Source organism: Barbatula barbatula, assembly GCF_947034865.1.
Source record: "Barbatula barbatula genome assembly, chromosome: 16".
In the NCBI taxonomy this organism is placed as follows: domain Eukaryota; kingdom Metazoa; phylum Chordata; class Actinopteri; order Cypriniformes; family Nemacheilidae; genus Barbatula; species Barbatula barbatula.
In genome coordinates, this window is record NC_136779.1 from 6414772 (window position 1) to 6436823 (window position 22052).

At 38.0% G+C, this 22052-nt stretch overlaps 1 protein-coding gene across 3 annotated transcripts; it reads right to left on the minus strand.

The window, feature by feature from the left end:
• Positions 1–920: 920 nt before the first annotated feature.
• On the minus strand, positions 921–21486 carry gpam (glycerol-3-phosphate acyltransferase, mitochondrial). 3 transcript variants are annotated; one of them, XR_013787735.1, is made up of 22 exons: positions 21313–21486; positions 16339–16470; positions 13870–13989; positions 13588–13661; positions 12664–12777; positions 12429–12578; positions 11951–12050; positions 11616–11752; positions 11417–11516; positions 8303–8515; positions 8029–8142; positions 7863–7948; positions 7646–7761; positions 6921–6991; positions 6545–6809; positions 6207–6358; positions 5875–5952; positions 5345–5476; positions 3554–3743; positions 3122–3180; positions 2643–3019; positions 921–2513 (listed from the first exon to the last, which is right to left on the minus strand). XR_013787735.1 is itself a non-coding variant. In XM_079476063.1 (21 exons), the coding sequence occupies exons 2-21, from the start codon at positions 16435–16437 to the stop codon at positions 2903–2905; spliced, it is 2487 nt and encodes an 828-aa protein (XP_079332189.1). In that variant the 5' UTR covers positions 16438–16470; positions 21313–21450; the 3' UTR covers positions 921–2902. The 3 variants fall into 3 exon arrangements, 2 of the variants coding, with proteins under 2 accessions (XP_079332189.1, XP_079332190.1); XM_079476063.1 differs by having other exon boundaries at positions 921–3019; positions 21313–21450; XM_079476064.1 differs by lacking the exon at positions 21313–21486 and adding an exon at positions 17321–17425 and having other exon boundaries at positions 921–3019.
• Positions 21487–22052: the final 566 nt, after the last annotated feature.

Below are 22052 nucleotides of genomic sequence, written 5' to 3' on the forward strand. Positions count from 1 at the left end.
TATATTTGATCATTGTAAGGTTAGGTTTAGGGTTGGCGTTGCTAATGTAATTTATTCAAATTTTATGACAACATTTTTAATGACTTCCATCCCTTTTTGCCAACAAAATATAGTCTTATGCAAAGCTTTCTGGGAAATGGAAGCCATCTTCTGCCATAACAATTCTATGTTAACACAACACAAATAATTCATATAGTCCAGACTTGAATGGATTAAGTTAGATGACTGAACAGTTTTTTTCAACTTTATAGGAAAATTGACAAGGAGCTAAATTTATTTTTTTGAGTGTATACAATTAAATAGGGTGAAGATTATTTCTACTTTACGATTTACCTAAGCTTCTGTATTTCAACATTAGGGTTCTACCACTTAGAACTTTGATTATTATGATTTCCCAAGTACTACGCTCTTTGATATCTCTATAACTGTGGGTTCAAACTGTATTTCAAACGCCTGTTTTAGACACATTTTGTGCGACGTTTCCAGTGAAATGCAGCCACAACACGGACTCATCATGACCCTAATTCATTACTTGCCCAAAAACAAGCAATGTCACATAAACAGACAGGATGGTGTTAGTCAACAGAATTGTTTTCTAACATCATATAACAAAAATATGAATGGAATGATAACTTATGTTAATTAAAAAAAGGGTGTTAAATAGTTAGAAAAACAATTACATACATTTCCGTTATCATCCTATAGTTTCAATCATAGCATTCAATCTTCAGAGATTATCAAACGGTAATCTTCCAAGGTTATTGAAAGTGTTCTTTTCAAGAATATTAAAGAACATTATGATATGAAGAACATTTTTAAACAACTAAAACAGATACAACATTGCACTTTCAACTGTGGATATACCACATTATACCTTTTTAAAAGCTTTCTTGCTACCTTGTGCGCTTTGAGACAGACTTGTGGCATAAATACGGTTTAATACATGACAGACAAAGTACACACATGCACACGCGCTCGAAAATGTACAGAAAATTCATAGCAGAGGATCTTAACAGGAAACAGGAAGTGCTTGGCAGCAAGTGAACAACCTTGAAACATTACAGATATGATCTGTAAACAAATGGCCAAACTCATTGGCCGAGTTGAAACATTCGAGCTTCAAGTTGCAGTAATATTTCTCCCTGTAGACGCGTGCACATGATACTTCAGGCCTGCTAAGACCATTTCAGTTAGGCCTATATATTATTTGCTTTGTATTTCACAAGAACTTGACAGTAACCATATCCCTCAAGGATTACCATTCTTACACATGAGAAGTGGTACAATCTGTCCAATCCACACACACTTCTCTGTAACAACACTCAACCTCACCGAAGTAGTTGGTGAACAACATTCAGAATTAATCATTATTTTCTGCTCTTCATGTGCATGTTATCAACAGTTGAGACGCAGTAGTCTGTGCAGTCATCCCAAGTTAATTTACAGTAATTGCTACAATACGATCATCTTTAAATACTCCACAAGTGTTAGTGATTTCAAAATAAATGCCCCGTTTTTTAAAAGAATAGTTCAGCCAAAAATAAAATGACCCCTTACCCCCTATTGTGATTACAAAACCATATGTATCACTTCAGTATAGGGGGCCATTCTCACTATTAACTAATTATTATTAGCATGCCTACAATTGGGATATCGGCTGTTTATTAGAACTTATAAAGCACATATTCTACATGACCAGATTATAAATACCTAAACTACCTTATTAACTACGAATTAAGGATTTATTGAGGAAAAGTCGTAGTTGATGGTTTGTTAATAGCGAGAATTGCCCCCTATACTGAAGTCTGCCCAACCAGACGACTCTATTTCACATGAAACTATGGGGATTTTTCATATATGATAGGCCGTTGGTCTGATTCATATAATTCAAAATCTGATTCTTCATTTAAATCGAACAAATCAGAACTTGTTTTCATGAACGTGCCGTTGAAATCTTGACAAATAACAATCTTCAAATCAGTCTGTTACTCATACAAAGCTACGCTGACCTTTATACCGCTCCAGTCATCTTTCAATTTCATTATACAATAACATAATTTCCAGGATATTAAAAAATGTATTTCATACGAACGTCATACAGTATTGCAACAACATGAGGGTTTAAATAAAGGTTTTTGAGATACATTTCATTTTTAGGAACTAACTCTTAAAGCTCTCTGTACACTATACATCACCTTGGTGAATTATATTTGTTAACACTAAAGGCAACTTGTTCTCATAAAGAGTCGCAATTATGTTAAAAACTGAAACCAGATACATTAAAGTAAAAGTTGACCCAAAAATAAAATGATGTCATCATTTACTCATTCTCTTGTCATTTCAAACCTGTTTAACTTACTTTCTTCTGCAGAACACAAAATGAAATATTTTAAAGAAAGTTGGTAACCGAACAGTGCCGGGACCATTAACTTTTGTTGCTATTGTATTGATACAAAACCAATGCAGATGAATCGGTGCCTGATATCAACATCCCAAACATCATCTTTTGTGTTCTGCGGAAGAAAGAAAGTATTTTAGTTTGATAGTTCATTTTGGGTGAACTATCACTTTAAAATGCAAAGTGGACGAGATTCAGCGGAAAACCAAGGGGTTTAACTGGCACAAGTAGTACATTAACCCACCATCATTGTGAGTGGAAGCTTCTTTTACAGTAAATGACCTACAGTCGTCGAGTATTGAGTTCTGCATAACTGGAAAGCTCTACAGTGACGGAAAGACTGGCTCAAGTCTTGATATGACGTGTTTAGTGAAGGCACATCCAGGTAAAGCTTTCCTTAGAATAGCACCTTTGACAGTCATGACTAGCCGGTAAGAAGCCCTTGAGTGGGGTGGCAGAGGGGGAGGAGAGATGGGTGATGTGTTGGTAGTTCGAGAACATGGCTCACAGCAGGCAGAAACCCAAAATGTATTGCAGGAGTTTGTTTCTGTTGGCCTGAGGTAAGAAAGCGCTGCTCAGCTCCAAGCAACACACGCCGTCCTCCCGTCTTTCTTTAAGCACCTGTGGATCACAAGTCACGTGATTACTTTAAACATGCACAGAAAATTGTCCAGACAACAAGGCGGTAGAAAATGATTCGTGTGATACGATCAATCTTCTCACCCCCAGCTCTTTGAACGTTTTCACTGTGTTCTTTACAAGGTAGTGGGTGGCACTCTCTCCTAGACAACAAATAAAAAATTGTGGTGTTAATAATATGATAATAATACTAAGAAAAAGTTACCCAATGAACACCATTTTTTAACACCAGTCATATACTGTACTCTCATTGTTTGTGCATATATTCATACTTCATTGCTATATTTGTTATCTTTCTTCCTACTGTATACATATGATATAGCCAAAAGATTAATATAAATAAGATATCAAATTAAGTTCTGATAATCAGATTTATTATTTAAGTATATCTAAGAAAAATTTGGTATAAGACATACAATTAAAATAGGAAATTGTAACCGTGAAATATATCGTGACCATGAAATAAACATATTTATCCGGCCAACCCCTACATTCAAGTAGTGAAACTTTACTTACCATATGCTGCCACTCCTTTCTCTGTGCGTGTCAAAAGATACTGGAAAAGCTGGTGTGTATATTCTCTCTCAGTAACAGGTGCGCTCAGGCTGTGGATGAAGATAGCCGCACCACTGTACGCCTCCAGTACCGGAGCCAAAATCCTCTGCAGGAAAAGAAAAAATTCCTGGTGCTCGGCAGATAGGCTCACCTACAAGCAAATGAAGACGGTGTGGTTATGAGAGAAGTAAATTGCAGAATTTATAAATTCTAATTATTGGGGGGGTTAAAAATGCAGGGAAATCTGTTTCAAGGCAGTAGTTGGCTGCTAATGCAACAGGCCAGAACAGAAAGTTTTTTTCTACTCTGGGTTGAGAGAGATGCAGTGGTGTAGTCTAGTTGTTTTGCAGTGAATATACTCTGATTCAACTCCCCCCCTCCCTTCTTTTTTTAGCAGGGCAACCAATATAATGTAAAGAATATCCTGTGAAAGTATAATCATTAGATTTTGAATGACTAAGGCCATGTCAAAGACTTGATGAAGACCATAACTGAGCGTAGCCTCATAAGCGTGTCCGGCTTCTAAGCTGGTGCGGACCGTTTTGTGGTCCACTCAGAGCGGGTGTGACAAACAGCTAATCCAGAAATAAATCATACAAAGCGACAACAGAACACCAACTCACTGTCATTCAGCCAATACGTGAGAGTGAATGTGACATAATATCACCATTTTTATAATTATAAATGAACGCGGACCGGAGAAAGTAAACTGCACAAGGTGAAAGTGTAACATAAATGATTATTAATGAGCTAGAACAGAGGCCCATGTGAAGACGTGAACGAAAAAACGACATATTTCCCAAAATATGCAGTTTATATACAGTTTTAATCAGTATTCAATAAAAGTGTGACGAAATACTGTTTTGACCTGCGTTTAAATGACAAGCATTGAAATGTTTTAATTCTCTGCATGTCAGTATGGCTACAGGCCAGTGTGACTGGGAGAGGTGTGAATGTGTCTTTATTTGAAAGTTTAGAATGAATGTCTTACCTGCAGGGTGACAAATAAGCGTAAGACACCGTAACACTGATAAGCAACTCCAAACATAAACTAAACATCTTTGCCAAAATGTGCTTTTTAGAATCGTAATGATCCTAATTTACGTATAGCATATTCAATTATTTTAATATTAAATTATAAACACTGTAATGACCTCTCGTTTAAATGTTTTCATATCTTCTTTATAAATACAGCACGTTATAAGGTAAGTGCGGTAAAATCCCTGTTTACATTTCAATCCATTTTTGAACAGCAACTTCTCAATAGAAACCTCTTTTGGGTTTTTGCTGAAATGTTATAGGGTGATTTCTTCTTGCAGTAGTAGGAGGTGGGGGTTGATGGAGGTTGTATGAGCGGTAGCAAAGAGCTGAATATCTCTTTTGAAGTGCAGGCTTCATACAACTGGAAAAACCCTGGCAATATTCATTTCGAAAACCGCTGTTAAAACCACGCTTAGACAACCCATTTCCGATCATTAATTAAACCCGATATCAATTATAGCATACATATAGTTCCCCAAGCTGAAACTGCTCTAGAAATCCCCTTTGAAAATATACTATTAACATATATTACATATAACAGTAGAGTCAACACGCATTAAAGAAGTACCGTCATGGAGACGGCGATGGCTCATTCTGGTTGAGTACATCTGGGATGGCATAAGGGCAAGTCAATTATGAGTAATAATGAGTAAATTCTTATTTCTGGGCAAACTAATAATTTTAGGAATTCTGAGGATGTTTATGGTTGACCTTCAGGTAGCGGTCTCTCTGTTCATCTCCAAAATCACTGTCTTCATCCTCCTCATCACTTCGCCAGGTAAGAGCCTCTGGAAACTTCTTCGGCCAAGTTTCCTCAGATGGGCTTAGCTCCTCCTGGTCCTCCTAAATAAACACCACAAAACAATGTTTTTTATTCAATTTTCAAGTAAATAAATCTGTTTTTTTATTTAAATCAAGTCAAGTCAGCTTTATTTATATAGCGCTTTTTACAAATTACATTGTAACAAGGAGCTGTACAAGAAAATATTGACTATAAGCAAAACTTAAGGTTCTGCAAGTCAAAAATCAGGTCAAATATCAGACAGACGAATAAACCTTGACTGAAACTGTTGTTTTAAATAACTCGCATGCATGTGATCTTGATAGATCTGGTGGAGAATCTTATTTGGTGAGCTAAGCTCATCATTTTAACATGCAGCTTAAACCGCTACTACATCATTTCAGTTTGTGACCGGTACTACACCAGACAATGCCACCAAAGATGAAAGAGTTAAGCTCACCTCAGCCACAATCAGCACACCGTACTCGATCAATCTGGTGACAGCATCGTGTAAGACCTGGTATAAAGTCTGGCAAGGCTATGGAGAGAAAAGACGAGACAGATATTTTCATAAATAACTGCCAGCAGTGGGTGTTCCTAAGAGATAAGAACCTTCTTGTACATTCTAATGGTTGAAGAGGTGAGCTGTCATTACAGTTAATATGATCTACATAGTGGTTTAAAGATGTAGGCTTTGGCATCTCATTCACTTCAACCATTAGAATGTGCAATAAGGTTCTTCTCACCACTAGATGGTGCTGTTGCCTATAGGATAGTGTTTTCAAGTCCTACCAGTGCCAGTGCCACCTCATTGGACAGAAAGTGTGCTAGTCCGGCACCTCTGCGGATCAGCCTCTCCTGACTGAGCAGCGTGGAGGAGAAACTCTGCTCCCCTCCTGAAGTCATTGCAGCTTGTTCGCTCAGAAGGGCCAGCGCACTGCAAGCTAGCAAAGAAATAAACATCCCACACTTCAGTATAGGAGGCAAATCTCGCTATTAATAAACTACGACGATTTTTTAGCTTGGAAGCATTTCATGTTTAAAGTTCAGCACTATTTTTTAAATGTTGGTCCATGCAGACAGATTTTTTATTATCATCGCATCTTGAGCATTAGGATTCTGGTTTTAACCTATAATGGCATCTGCGATGAAGACGTGAAAAAGGCCATTGCTGTAGAAATTGAGCTCAAAGAGAGCGGGAACGGTGTTGCTAGGGGCGATGATGAACTCTGTGTTTTTGTTGGTGCTGGTGACGTTCACGCAGTTTCCCAGAAGGCTGAGCGCGTGCATCACCACGTCCTCAGAGTTCCCGGAAAATCCCAGGTCGAAGTCCCGCGACAGGATCTCTTCCTTCATATTGAAGAAGTTCTCCACCAGTTTCGACAGCAGCACACCCTGTCCGGTAAAGATAACCATTGGTCACAATAGCGCACCAGCAGAAGCTGCAGACGGGCTACCACGGCATACAGTATTCCTACAGATGTGCTACATAAAGTCTGGCCTTACCTGTCTGTGTCGGTACAGGAGGAGACAGGCCACAATGTGAGTCGACATGATGGCGGATGATTTATTGGCGGCTATGAAAAACAAACAGAATGATCAGATTGAGATGTGCTTACAGTTATTAAAAGGAACAGTTAACCCGAAACATAAAATGTTGAATTCGGAATACAAGTCATTCTTCGACTCATATTGTGTTTTGAAGTTAGAAAGTCATTCGGGTTTGAAATGACAAGCTGAGTAACTTATGAGAAGTACAATATTTGGGTGAACTATCCCTTTAAGGGGATTTTGCATTGACATATTTGAGGAGATCATTTTGACTATTAACATTACGGAGAGTTTATGTAAAAGTTGAACCGATTCACATTCCAGATAGCAAAATTTCAAAGTACAAAAGTGACAAATCTGGATCCATTACAGTAATGTCATGAAAACTATATTGTAAATTAAACTGAAAATATAATGTAATTTCTCATATTGGGGTGAAATATGACCCAGACATTTGAGAGTCCCCCAGTAGCCGTTTGGTGGTTAGAGACTTTAAAATTGCCCTTATTTCATATTTTGGCGTTATGTGACAGGATATCATGACAAGCTGGTTTTGTAGGCAGTATACATAAGCAATACACTGTCAGGTCATATAAATGTTGACCTCAAATCTCACCCCTCTTGTTAAAACCAACCCTTCCTAAAAACCGCATGTTTCATGACTCTCACGTGTATCTTACTGAAGAGTACGTGCTTGGCTAGGTTAGCGATAACCTGCCTCCTCCAGGGCTCATCTGACAGGTCTCTGAAATTCTGATGATCTCCATCTTCTCCATTAAAAACAGCATGATCAGGCCTGCACAGACACAGACAAATGGAATCCCATAAACCACACGGGTTCTTCTACATACTATTAAACACCAGTCTACGTGATTGAGTGTTGGTTGCTGGTCGTACTGTGCGGCAATGATGGTGGGAAGGAGGATCTGCTCCAGGGTCAGGGTGGTTTGGAGATGCCGGGATCGTTGAGTTTCCAGGTACTCCTGCAGCACAGGATCCAGGTGTTAGTAAAGAGATCTGTTGTACGTTTTATCAAGTTAAGAAGCCGACAAACTGTTCTCACCTTTAGGGAAAAGGGCTGGGTGAAATCTACACGCACACAACCGTAGTTCTTCCGGAGCATTCTGAACACGCCGCAGGCCACGCCCCACAGACTCTCATTCTTCTTCGGTTTGCCCTGAAGAAAAGTGAGAACCCTTCAGAAATTTTTTTTGTGTACAGTTTAGATTTTTGAGACATTGCTGTAGTATTGTCAATACTTGTACATCAGGTTACAATCTTTCCTGATTGCCTCAACAAAGTAAACTTGAAGGTGAATTTGGCACAGTGGATCCTACCAGCTGTTCGCTGTTGTAGTTTCCTTCAATAATGCGGTCATATGAGATGCCAACGGGCACGATTAGGACATCAGGGATGCTGCCGGTACAAAGTGTGTCCACCACGATGGACAGCATGCCGGCACGAGCTGGAGACGGCTTCCCGCTGCGAGAGCGCGTGCCCTCCAAATACACCTCCAGAAACTGCTGCTGACGCAACAACTCATCTGTGTACTGAAAGAGAAAGATGTTCATAATGTTTTACCAAATCCTAATGTTCATAATGTTTTCCTTAAGGGAAATACCCTTTAAGATGACAGTCCTTCTTAGACCGAATCTGAAATACTGAATAAACATCTCACTCACTTAAGTCAATACTTTCAATAACATCCCACATGGGGCTGTGACGGTAACCACATCACCGCAGTAATGCGATGCCGACCATGTTGTCGAGGTCGTCACCGTCATCATTGTAGCGCACAGAAATGTAGATTTTGTGCACTGGGTGTTTTATAACCTGCGTCGCTAGAAGTAGAGAGGTTACGGTAGTTTGGATGAGCAGTTTTAGCTCAGATGAGCAGAAAAAAAAGATGAGCAGTTTTAGCTCAGACGGTCTTATTTTAGAGTAACCTAAAGTGAGTCAAAAAAAGACTTTTGACTGTCGTTCTTCAGGCGCTTCAGTATTTTATTTATTTGCTGGTATATGCTGTTGAATTGTTAATCATAAATTATTGTCTTCCGTCCTATGTGCAAGGGTTTCTGGGGTAAAAACTGCTTCTCGCATAAGCAAGAGGGACAGTCTATTAACATATGGGGGATTTATTTGGAGTGTGTCTGATTAATTTGAATAAAATGCTAAGTTTCAGTACTTGTTATGTCTACAGATAATGATCAATAAAATACACAAACACGGGCATAAAAGACAAAAGCATAAGAGAAACCGTTGGAGTTATAAATAAAATAATTTATGTATAAAAATATAAATTGCAAGTGCTTATAGTTATGCTTCTCTTTTGTGGTTTAGGTTACAGTTGTAAGATTAGCAACGTTGGAAAAAATAAATACATAAAAACGGCACGTAAAGATTTCAGGAATGTAACATAATTTGCAGTGAAATCTGTAAAACACAATTCAAGTTGTTGAAATTAGCATTACTTAATATATTTTTAACCAACGAATGAATTTACAAACAACAACCTCTCCAAAGTTATAAAGGTAATATATTTATTAGTAATAACATTGGTATTTATATACCTAATGCAAGTAATGTTAACGAATTCTGTGGCTCACCAGTTTTGAAACATTTTAATATGGTGATGTGAGCCGAGCATAACACGCGATTCACACGGAAATCCATTACAGATAAAGTGAAGAAGCGTTAAATAAGATGTGACATATTCTTCTCTTGAGGTAACTTAACCCTGTGGTGATGCAGTTTTTATTCTCATGAACATTTATTTATTGAATATTCGTGCACATCCCTGTTTAAGAGCCTCCCTGAAACCAAACAAAGTGAATATGTTGGTTATCCTCGACTGAAAAATAAGGCAGCAGCACTACTTGTCGATTCACTTAAGCGGCCGAGTGGTTGTACACTTGTACACTTGTAGTCGGACACTTGTAGAGACTATAGGCTAGACCGATGTTCCCTTTTAAAAACAAAGTAATAGTTAAATAATATTAATGATAATTTGCTGTCACAAACAATGAATTAAAGTTTCAACCAGTTGCGTTTGGACAAGTGTGTTTATTTCGCTACCTTGTTGTTCTTTCTGCAGAGAATAGGCCTCTTTTATGTTGCACTCTGAAAAAGGTTGTTATTATAAATGTAGCCTAATTAATAGTTAAATAACATCAATGATATTTTGCTGTTACAAACAATGAATTATAACGTTTGCGTGCGTTTATATGCACTGACGGTTACGCCGTTGTTCTTTCTGCAGTTTCCTCGGTTCTTATTCTTGTAATTTATTTGACATTTTGGTGGAGGTGTGTGATTGGGTGCAATTAATAGCCAAACCACATGATTTGTTGTGTCAACGCGGTTAGAACAAAATCCATCACAGCCCAAATCCCACAACATTCTTTTGTGTTCTTAAGATATGTAAATTATATCATCACTGCATGGTTGTTAATTTGTCAACATGAGGTTGTAATGTACATACATTACGGATCAGTGTTCTCTGCAGTCGGAAAATTAACTGTGACAACACTACCACACTACAAAGATTGTTTGTATTTGTATTATATTGGAACTATGATAATGCTTTTAGGTTTAACATGCAACGCGTGATTACTTAAATCATTAAGACCCATGACCTTTCCTTTATAACCTCTCTGTAATTAAAGCAGCCTATTGTGGTAATGTGGTGCACAACAGGAGATGACATGAATAATGTAGAAGTAATCTATCAGCACCGCTTCTACTCGCCAGCCTCTTATAGACACTGCATAAATAATCTGCATGTTCACAAATAACAGCCGTAGACATATTTACACATATGCGTTTAGCAGATATTTTATTATTAGCGTCTAACATTACCTTCAAATGCACGTTTGTCTAGATTTACAATCAATCATTTGGCAGATGCTTTTATCCAAAGCAAATTGATGTGCAGTATGTGCGTTCCTTCGAAACCTATAACCTTTAGGCTGCTAATCCAATTCTATAGACGGTTTCAAAGCAACAACAAACGTTACTGTGCATTCACACTTTTGTGGCCTAAACTTAACTTCCGGTACACAACCACAAAGAACAGAGTACCTCTAGATTATTCCTGATAACAAGCAGAAGAACTAAAAAGCAAATTACATTAGCTAGCAAGTTAAAAGTATGTGTGGTCCGTATTATTCTGGGTTAACAGTAGGAGAACTGTCACTTGGCTAAACCTAAATGCGACCCATTCAACATTGTCAAATACGATAAAATATTAATATTAATCCGATAAAATATAGTTATATTGTTAGCGTCTAGCCAGACCATTCGACAAACAGACCATACGCTAACTTCGGGCTAGGTGCGTGCCTCCGATGAAACCATCTATACTACAGGAAAACTGTTGCGTTGTCTAGTAGCTCAAAACACAAAAATATGTGAATTACCCTTTCCAAAACCTCAAACAGAACTCTACTTACTGCGTGCAAAAGTGATCTGTACAACAGGTCTTTCTTTCCATCTGCCATCTCATCCAGTTTACGACGGATAAAGAAACCTCCAAGTTTGCGTATGAGTGTGCTGAAAGAACAAAGAATGTAATAAACATTGCATACAAAATTTAATAATTTCAATTTTAAACAGCATAACACACTCTCATTAAGTTGCTCTGCTTTCTACCTTAAAATGGGGATGTTGAGGTTGTTGCCAGCGGCGATGTGAGGAGCTTTGATGTTGTGACAAAAGAGGATGAAGGTGATGAGCAGGTAATCTATGTGCGACTTGTGAACAGGAAGGAAGACCAGTGGAGCGTTGTACTGAAACACAATGAAGGTAGAAAGTAAGATGCTAGAAGAATTCATGCTTAAAAAGCTTCATGCTTTGTATGTCCACCGGTTGATTTTTGCATGACAACACATGAAGGTGCAATTTAAAAACTGTAGTTTATTAAACAACAAGTGAATCTGTCGCCTGAATCTTGTTTGTATTGGCAGATATTTTTGAAAGGGTCTGACCTCCGATGATGTTTTCTTCACCATCTCTAGTTGACCTTTATGGATCTGAATGCTCCAGAAAAATCCATTGAACAGTTTCAACAACACCCATCCTGTTAATCTGAACAGGACACAAGAAGAGGAGAGAGGAAGTGTTCTTTATTTGTAATTCATCAGAATTCTGGTTTCGTTTCGAATTCAACTTCAGATAATTCAGTAACCAAATCCAGGGTCAGTGAGTTCATTCAGTGCTTCTGTGCGGTAAACACCAGAGCAGCTCTGTGAAACAAATAGTTCATTCCAAACCAAACCGAACCAAAATGATTGAAGAATGCCGATCAGCATTGTTCCTTATTGATGTTCACTTTATGGACACAAAACCACTCGCACATTTCTCAAGAAATTTTCTTTTGTGTTCAACTAAACCCATATTGCGGTTCTGAAGGACATGAGGGTGAATAGTTAAGACATTTTGGTGAACTATTTCTTAAACCTGTACCTGATGAAGGCAGGTGAGATATTGGCCACCATTTCCTGCAGGAATCCTCTGGCTTTCCGTCTGACTTTACTGGCAGATTTTGGATCCACTCCAGACTCCGCATCTACGCCACTGGCCTCAGCTGCTACTTCCATAATAGCGCCTTCCACCCTAAAGCAATAATACAATGAATCATGGTGCTGAGAAACAACATTTTTCATTCCACCTGTTCCTCTCCCAAATGGCCTTTTGGTACCTGCAGTTGTTGAGCACGTTATCCACCACGTTACGAGCGAACATGTCCTTCTGGACATCTCTCTCCAGGACGAAAAGCACATAACTCAACCTCCGTGCAAGCCAACCCCTATGTCTGAATAATACAGAGAAAATACAGCCATGCATGCTTAGAAAAATGAAAGCAATGAAAATAAAGCCTTTCACGCACCAACAATTAAAGTTAACTTACGGTCCGTTTGTTGATTGGTCTGGCTAGTGGCTAATAATATAACTATTTATACTTCAATCAATTTATATTCATATTTGATTGTACATTAATTTTATTAAATAAACAATACGTTGAATGGGTCGTGTAACTGACACATTTAATTTTAGCCAAGTATCGTTTTTTCTACTGGTAACCCAATACAATACCAGCTAGACATACTTTTAACTTGCTCGCTAATGTAATTTTCTTATGTCTTTTGCTTGTTATCAGAAATAATTTACAGGGACTCTGTTCATTGCAGATGTGTACCGGAATTTAAGTTTGAGCCACAAAAGCGCATAATTTTTTATGATAATTTATTTTATTAACTTCTGAGAGACATCAAATTACAACAGACGCCGTCCACTCCCTTTTGTGATTGGCGGTACAGCTCAGACCACCTTCGTCACATGATCTCGGCACATTATCCTCTGGAAAACAGGCTTAATTATTTATTTCCTGACTTTCCACTCTCTGCACAGAAACCTACAACCTTTCACCTCACTCCCGTATGTAAAAAGAGACATGTGGTTGGTAACTTTATCTGAACAACGAAGGCATATATGATGTATAATTTTTTTATACAACACAATGCAAATGTGTGTATCCAAGCAACACAAAGTAAGTTTTCTCATGATAAATAATGAGGAAAGTGGTCAGGCATTTGTGGGCACCAGGCCAGAAGTTGACATTTACCTCGTGTGCGTTTCGTTTATGTAAATCACATTACGGAGTCCTAGTGAGGGGATGCTGGGATTGAACAGCCTCTCCTGCAACACATCATGTCTAAGTTAAAAGAACAGATAATTCCTAATGAACATACAGCATGCAAGTTTCGTAAGAAATGCGGTCATTTTGAGTGAGTTAAACGTTTCCTAATCTTTAAAAACCCATTTGACATGTTTACTTTGTGAAATGTATTTGGGTGCATTGAAAATCCTTATATGCCTTTTATTACAACACTGTGAAGAAACTAACCTGACTCTGGGGTGTGCAGGAGTGACAGCATCTTCCAACAAATGGTCTTTTCCGGTTTAGGAGACCCTCCTTCCATGTTGTGGTCACAGAACGAAAGACAGATGGGCTGGTGCTTCTGTCCTGCATTAAAAAAAGGTAACCAAGGCATTCTTATCCCTTAGGAAAACTAACCATACTTTTATTATAGAAAAAGTGTAGTAACTAGGGTTTTCACAATAAAATAAATGTTCACTCTGGGTTATTTGATCTGAAAATTATAGCACCTCTTTAGTACACACAAAGAGGACCTGTAGCAGGGGTCGGCATGTAAGTTTGGCATCGGCCAAAAACAACAAAATCGCCGATAGATGGCGGGCCAGAACATAGACAAGGGAAAATTTAAGAAATGAGTTGATGAAAAATTGCAACTAGAATAGCCTACATTTAAACACATAGTTATTATATAATTACATAATAGTATATAGTTATTTAACATATATACATTTTTACACTCCTCACTAAACTGCATTTTTTTTGCCTGCTGGGGTTACGCTATTACGTCGTATAAAGAGTAATGTTAACATACAAGCTAGCTAGATGGTGAGAGAAAATAGCATTGTCAAAGAGTCTAAAAAGGAAAGTTGACAGCGAAAAGAAATGAGGCAAAAACATTTCAATGCTTCACTGTTATTCAACAGACTCCTTAGAACAGTGGTTCTCAAACTTTTTTGGTCATTCCCCACTTTTGACAAGGGGGAATTTACAAGCCCCACCTGTCCCCGTCGCCCCAACTTAATGCTAATGAAATTTTAAAACCTTTATAAATAATCTTGATCTATAACGTGAGATGGGTCGAAGAACAACGCGCCGTAGAGCACGAGCTCATGGTCACCATGTTTCTGTCTGTCATCCGTTTCTCTGAAAATACATGCAAGAAAGTGCCCGGTGAACTCCGAGAAGAATAGAGTAAACTTTATAGTTACTTTCACTATGTTTGTCAAATTATATTTAAATAGATTGTTATTGCTGCTTCCACAGACATGAGTGTGTATTTTACAAACTCCAAATGTATTGTTTTACTTGTGCTTATGTGTATTTATGTGTATTTATTTTCCCACTAATCGTCGGATTTACAATTTGTGTTGCCATAATTTGTGTGACCTTTTCAACAAAATTACGTAATACGTGAAGTCATGAACGCGCTTCGCAGAACAGAGCAAGGCGAGCATATTTTTTAATAACTGATCGTTTCGCTAGATAAGACCCTTATTCATCGTCTGGTATCGTTTAAAGCCCTTTGAAAAACTGTCATTTTGACCTTTAACAGTTTGCAGTCCATTGACGTCCACAATATGGGGAATAATCCTGGAAAGTTTTCACAAAAAAACTTCTTTTAGACTAAAGAAACAAATGCAAATACATCTTGGATGACAACGGGGTGAGTAAAATATCATAAAAATGTATGTTGAAAGTGAACAATTCCTTTAAGTGTGATTTTGCCAGAGATTTTAGAAATGAATGTTGCCAGGGTAGACTTTCCATTTATCTGAAACTTGCACTACGCTTTTTGTTAGCTCACACAACCCTACATCAACCCCCACTTCCTACTTTGCAAGAAGAAATCATCCTATAAGACTTCAGCGAAATTCTAAAGAGGGGTCTATTGAGAAGTTTTTAAATAGATTGAAATGTAAACATTTATAATACATTTATAATTATAAAAATAGTGATATTATGTCACATTCACTCTCACGTATTGGCTGAATGACAGTGAGTAGGTGTTCTGTTGTCGCTTTGTATCATTCATTTCTGGATTAGCTGTTTATGTTCACTGTTTCACAGTGGTTAAGTACTGAAGGCACAAAACTTCCCTTTACGCCTTCCGCTTGGAAATTCCGCAAACAAGCTTCATATGTAAATGTTTTTAAACTGTCGCCCTTCCCCAATGGTGGCACTCAACGCGGCGGTAGAGAGCATTCTGGTTGACTACCTACTGTACTTTAAATATACAAATAAACTGATATAGAATCAAACTGAATTTTGGGAAAAAAATTGCAAGCTTGGAAATCAAACTGTGAAATGTTTGAGCAGTAGTTTGACTATTGATGGAACACCGAAACCTGAAAGAAATTTTTCCATTCGGCTGGCTCGAAGTTCACTAAAAAGCTATTTGCAAAAGCTGAAAAAAAATTCCTTGTTTTATTTATTAGTTAAAATAAGTCAAATTCAATATTTTAATGAATTGCAAAAACGGAATAATCATTCGAATAATCGATTATCAAAATAATAGTTTGATGCAGCCCTAGTCCAAACCCTCTCCAGGATTTACTGTACAGTCGAATCATTCAGAAAAATAGCAACACACCCCTTTACTATGGTCTGACTACAACAACCATAGTAAGACTGTCGCAACACAAGTGGTGATCAATCTGTTAAAACTGCGTTTACTCTAGTAAAACCATGGTTAATTGTAAATATCTCAACACTCACCTGCTCATCGCATGGATGCTTCAGACTGCCACTTCCTACGTCAGGATTATTGGCCAGGAGAACATTATCCTGACCGCCCAGCACCATGTGGACATCCATCTCCTCTCTTCAAGCAGAACATCAACAATAAAACTGTAGGACAGAAGAAATGATGAATCAGAAGGTACATCCCCTCTCCGCTGTAGGTCAAACATCCCTCTAGCCGGCAAAATATTTCACAGAAAGCCAGAAAGCAAAAGCATTGTGCTGCCTATTCAGCAAAGCACCTCCAGCTCAGCTGCTCGTGAATGCAAGGAATGTCAGATGATGTGCTCCACCCAATCTAGCTTTAAAAATCAGGTGAGACCGTCCACGAAACCTGCTGAGTTGGTTAGCAGGTAAAGGGAAGAATAACAAAAAAACAGTACTTGACTGGGAATTTAGACATGGGAGAATGTGTAAAAAGACACAACGGGATGGGAATTCATAAATCTGTAAATGACAAATTTTCCAGCATCACGTGATTCATGGAGCCTTCAGATTGTTCGAGGAAGTGATGTCTTTACTTTTAATTCTTTAAATGGGTTAAAAGTTTACCTCAATTGGGCTGCTTATCTATCCACAGCTCTGTGCTTTACTAGTAACATCCGGGAACTATTGAGAGGCTCCATATACCGCCATTGCTGTGAATTTTTTTTTCCCATTGGAGTCAACTGAGTTGAGTCGACACTCTCTCTAACTAGCTCTGTCTTGGGCTAAAGAAAATTGACAGCTATATGAAAACCCAAATAACAAACAATTAAAGTTGCCTCACGCTTACCAAACAAAAAAATCCTTTGACAGTATCGGCTGATTTGCTGACCTGTGCACGAGTCTGGTGTTAGGTTATATGGCTTACAGCCCCCCAGAATAGAGGGGGGCCGATGAAGCACGCAATCTACAGCAGCTGTCCTGGTCATATTTATGAAAGATGAGCTGTGGAAAAAAGATTGTGCCAACTTACCGGTGCAGTACGTGCCCTTTCAGCGCACATCATGAGCAATGATGCCAAAACCATCTACATCCAAGACTCTATTCATGCAACCGAACCTATCCAACCAATAGTAAAAATAGGTCCTGCAACTCTTGAGATCTTCTAAAATGAATTAAGTGAAAAGAGATCATTTAAAAAATGTATACTTAAGCTATAAAGATGATGATTGTTGAACACAGGAAATTTCATGGGACATTTAATATCATACAGTATATGACAAGACTAAGCTTTGAAGTCATACAAACAGCGAGTGAGAAGGAAGTGAATAAAAAAGATATGTGCTCCCCTCAAAGGTGTTGACTTTCACTTCCTCAGCTGTTTATAGTGGTACAGTGTTATTATGGTTTCTTGTTTTTACCTCTGTGACTGCAATTCTTAAAAATACTCCATCAGCAAATCACAAGGGCATTAAAGAACCTGCAGTGGGGCCGTGTAGTGATTAGCAGAACACACAGAGGCTGTCACGTATTCCTCTCTCGTGCCTTACAAACACAAACATGCTTAGAAATTCTGTTTTGCTTATTGTAGGATACACAAGAGTGTAAAAGTCTGATATCCTGGACGTTTCACAGCCAAATGTGAAATGACCGGAGCAAAACAAGCTAGCCGCGGTGGTGGATAATCTCTTTAACCAAACAAGATGCAGAGCACATGCTGAATGAGCCTGGGAGAGCGAGAAAGACAGAAGAGAGGTGCCCAGCAAGCCACACCGCAGCTGCTAAATGAAAGTTCATTGAACTCGAGAAGCCCTGCCTGCATTGTCTGATGTGTTCTGCACCAATGGGTGACCAGAACACTGATGAGAAGAGAAAGGTGGGTGGAGAAGAGAGAGAGAGGACCATGTTTCCAAAGAGTCTGGTTGAATGTCAAAGCCTGAAAAGACAGACTTTCCCAGAGAGCAGAAATTATAAATAACCATAGTTTTTTTTAAAACATACGTTTATTCTAATATTTTATTAAAAATGTGTTTTGTTTAATTACAACTTGAAAATGTCGAACTGACCATACAAAAAATGTGCAGGCGTGTGCCAAACAAGAGACAAAGACAGATTTTTAAAAATGGCCAGCGACAAACGCAGAATTCATGTCAATGATGCATTAAGAGGTGGACAAGTACACAACTTCCTTACTGAATTAAAGTACACATACTACTTAGTACCTAATAATGTAAAAAACATAAATGGATTAATGCAATGATGTGTTGTGTGCGCATGCTGTTGTCCTGTCCCACTGCTTCCTCCAGCAGCTTGTGTTTTTCTGGAAATAATCGTACAGCTGTTTCTCTCTTTTATAAATTTGATCAAACTAAATACTACGTAGTATGCAATACTACTGTATAGGCAGGGCTCCAGACTGCGACTAAATTGTCGCAATTTGTGAAAACTTTTTGAGACAGCGCACGTGTCTAACTTTAATGTTTATCTAGTTGTTATATCTCATCTGAAAAGATAGTGTAGACCTATGTGGTTGAGAATGGGACCTCATCTGTAGATAACATGAGACAGCGCTGAATAATTTCCAATCCCTTCACAACAAGAATGAACGACAGGCGAATGCTCTTGTTAAGTTTTATGTGAAATGTTATCTTTACATTGTGCTGTGAACATGATGAAAAATGTCCTTAATACACAAAATCATTATAAGTACGTATTAAGACGAGCCCTTTCGTTTTGCTTTAACACTATAAACAATAAAATACAGTATTTACTTTACTTTTTCATACAAATGACATAAACGTTTTCTGTTGGTTCAAATGAATTCAGTACTAATTTGGTCTGGTGTATTCAGAGTTTAAACATTACATCAAAAATTACGAAGTATTTGTCAGTAAAATGGCTGTTTGGGGGAAAATTGCCAATAATTGCATTGCAAGGTGTTTAAAGGTTTGCCCCTAAATTTTCTGTTTGTGCTCCTTCAGTCATTGGCTACAGTGCTCCTGGTAAAAAAAGTGTATATGTACTAAAGATTAATATGACATTGGAAGAAACTGTGTTTGTTACATGATCTTTAAGAGCTTTATATATTTAGCATATATATGTTTGGTTTAGATATAATCCTGTATGATCATTTAGCCTTATTATCCTGATTAGTCCCATAGGCCTATAGCTATAATGAAACATACATTTGTAGTTACGGTGGTTTTTCTAAAAACAGTTTAACTGGAAATCGGTTACTATATTATGAAAATGGTACATTTGTGGATACAATGGTTTCACTGCAAATACTATCTCTGCTAAAAAGAAAACAATGAATTTGTGAAATAAAATGAGATTTTCAAAAAGTGTACTTGAGTACAAAACTAAAGGCATTAAGAAATCCGATGAGTAAATCCACCAACAAAGCCCAAAGAAAATGGGTTAATCTGTCTGGCAATCTGCTCATCTGAACCAGACAGAAACACCCACAAAGCAAAGAAAATCAAATGCTGACACACTTAATCAGATTGAATGAAATCAAACAATACGGCGCAGTTTAAGCAACAACCTTTGAACGATCATGGCATTGCTTTTAAATGGACAGCTACCCAAAAATTACTTTTTGTAACATCTCTCAAAAGCACTGTCACGTGTATCCATTGAATACGGATATGTGACCCTGGATCACAAAACCAGTCTTAAGTAGCAAGGGAACATTTTTAGTAAAAGCCAAAAATACATTGTGAGGGTCAAAATTATAGAATTTTCTTTTATGGCAAAAAATCATTAGGATATTAAGTAAAGATCATGTTCCATAAATATATTTTGTAAATGTTCAACCCAAAATATATAAAAACTTTATTTTTGTGAGTGGATGGCCTGCTACAGTGCCTCGGATTAACTCAAAGGCGATTTTCTCAATATTTCGATTTTTTGCCCCCTTTACTTCCAGAGTTTTACACTCTTGTATCTCCACCAGATATTGTCCCATCTTAACACCCCATATACCAATAAAAGCTTAACTATTCAGCTTTCAGTTGATGTAAAAATCTCAATTTCGAAAAATTGACCCATAAGGATAAAAGCGAATAGGATCTCTAGATGACAAGCGGGATTTTTCTTGTTAATAATAATGCAAATGTCAGTCTATGTTCTGCATTCACTAGACTTTCTTTCTTCTATTCCACGGGAGAAAACAAATACTAATCTGTAAAGAAGACGGGTTAAGCTATTCTTAAACTATCCATTTCTATTGTCTTAATAAAATGTCATCCTCAGGAAAGGTAAAAGTTATCAATTACCATTACAAAAACTATCATGATCCAGATCAGCTGTTTGCCATTATAAGCATTACAAAATTCTGGGCCTTTAATTCTGTTCTATCGGTTCTTATACGCCAGATAACATCCTCCCGATTAAACACAACACGTTATAATGCCAGTAGATTGGATTAAGACACACACATCCATTTGAATGTCCGTGAAGCTTTATATTTAGCTTTATATTTTCAATTGATATATATAACCGGAGAAACATTGATTTAACAATGTAACACCGAGTATAATAAATTGTCTTTTTTTCAAACTGTTGAAACAATGTTTATGATTCAACGGCACTGCGTCATCATAGAGGATTTTACATCATCGGGTTCAAGTGAACTCCGTCGCTGTCAAGACTCGCGATGACGTCCTCGGGCTAGCTTAATGCTAGCATGTCAGCTCAACCACGCCGAGCTCGAGCAAACTGCCAAGAACCGTCTAAAGCTGAAAGCCGCTCACAAAACACACACAGCCCGTACTTCGTATGAACACGATGCTATTAAACGCGGATCTTATGAAATGTAGGTCCACCGACGCCTGACCCCGCAAGCGCGAGGTCAATTTAACATCGTGCATTTGAAATTTGAAGTCGCGTGGTTCTGCAGGTGCAGTGCCTTCATTGTGTGGGTGTATTCGCGGACCATGCTAGTATGCTAAGCCATTGTGTCAAACCGAACGAAATCCTAAGTGCAACGTAAACAGCGTAGCATACAACGAGGAAAGTTACCTTCAGAAATAGCCTTTGATGCGCCATCGCTCTTAAATTCGACCCCTCGCGTGTTGTAAAACCTTCCCTTGCCCTTGAGGGAACCGACAACGCAACCTACAAGCTGAAGTGCACTACTCATCCACAGCACACTAGAGAAAAGCTACATTACTGCTGAGTTTACGCTTGCCTGCCACATGCTGTTATGGCATACTGGAGCCACGCGGGGTCGTAGTTTCACGGGGTCTGAGTGTGACTTAGCCGAAAGGGTTGTCTATTATGCAGACTCTATATTTTTCAATTCAATTCAATTTTATTTATATTGCGCTTTTCACAATGTGCATTGTTCCAAAGCAGCTTTACAGGGGAAAATAAGAAAAAGCCAAAAGTGTTGTCTATTATGCAGACTCGATTCAATTCAATTTAATTTATATTGCGCTTTTCACAATGTGCATTGTTCCAAAGCAGCTTTACAGAGGAAAATAAGAAAAAACGAAAAACACAAAAGAGGTCAAACACAGTGTAACAAGTTAAATTATTCTAGTAAATAATATCTAATAAATGCAGTCTCCCGGTGGTTTGTTTATTTCCATATTTGCATTAAGTGAATGCTTGGCTGAAAAGATGTGTCTTTAATCTAGATTTAAATCGGGCGAGTGTGTATGATCCTCGAATAGCGTCGGGAAGGCAATTCCAGAGTTTAGGTGCTACTGCTACGTATGAGAAAGCTCGACCCCCATTGGTGGATTTAGTTATTCTAG

Excerpts from the sequence above, each read along its gene's own strand:
- gpam (XM_079476063.1), bottom strand. The coding sequence starts at position 16,437 with ATGGATGTCCACATGGTGCTGGGCGGTCAGGATAATGTTCTCCTGGCC. Across the intron at positions 8,516-11,416 it reads ACAGATCACTTTTGCACGCA|TACACAGATGAGTTGTTGCG; the intron begins GTAAGTAGAGTT and ends TTTCTCTTTCAG. Across the intron at positions 7,949-8,028 it reads CCCAGCCCTTTTCCCTAAAG|GAGTACCTGGAAACTCAACG; the intron begins GTGAGAACAGTT and ends CCTGTGCTGCAG.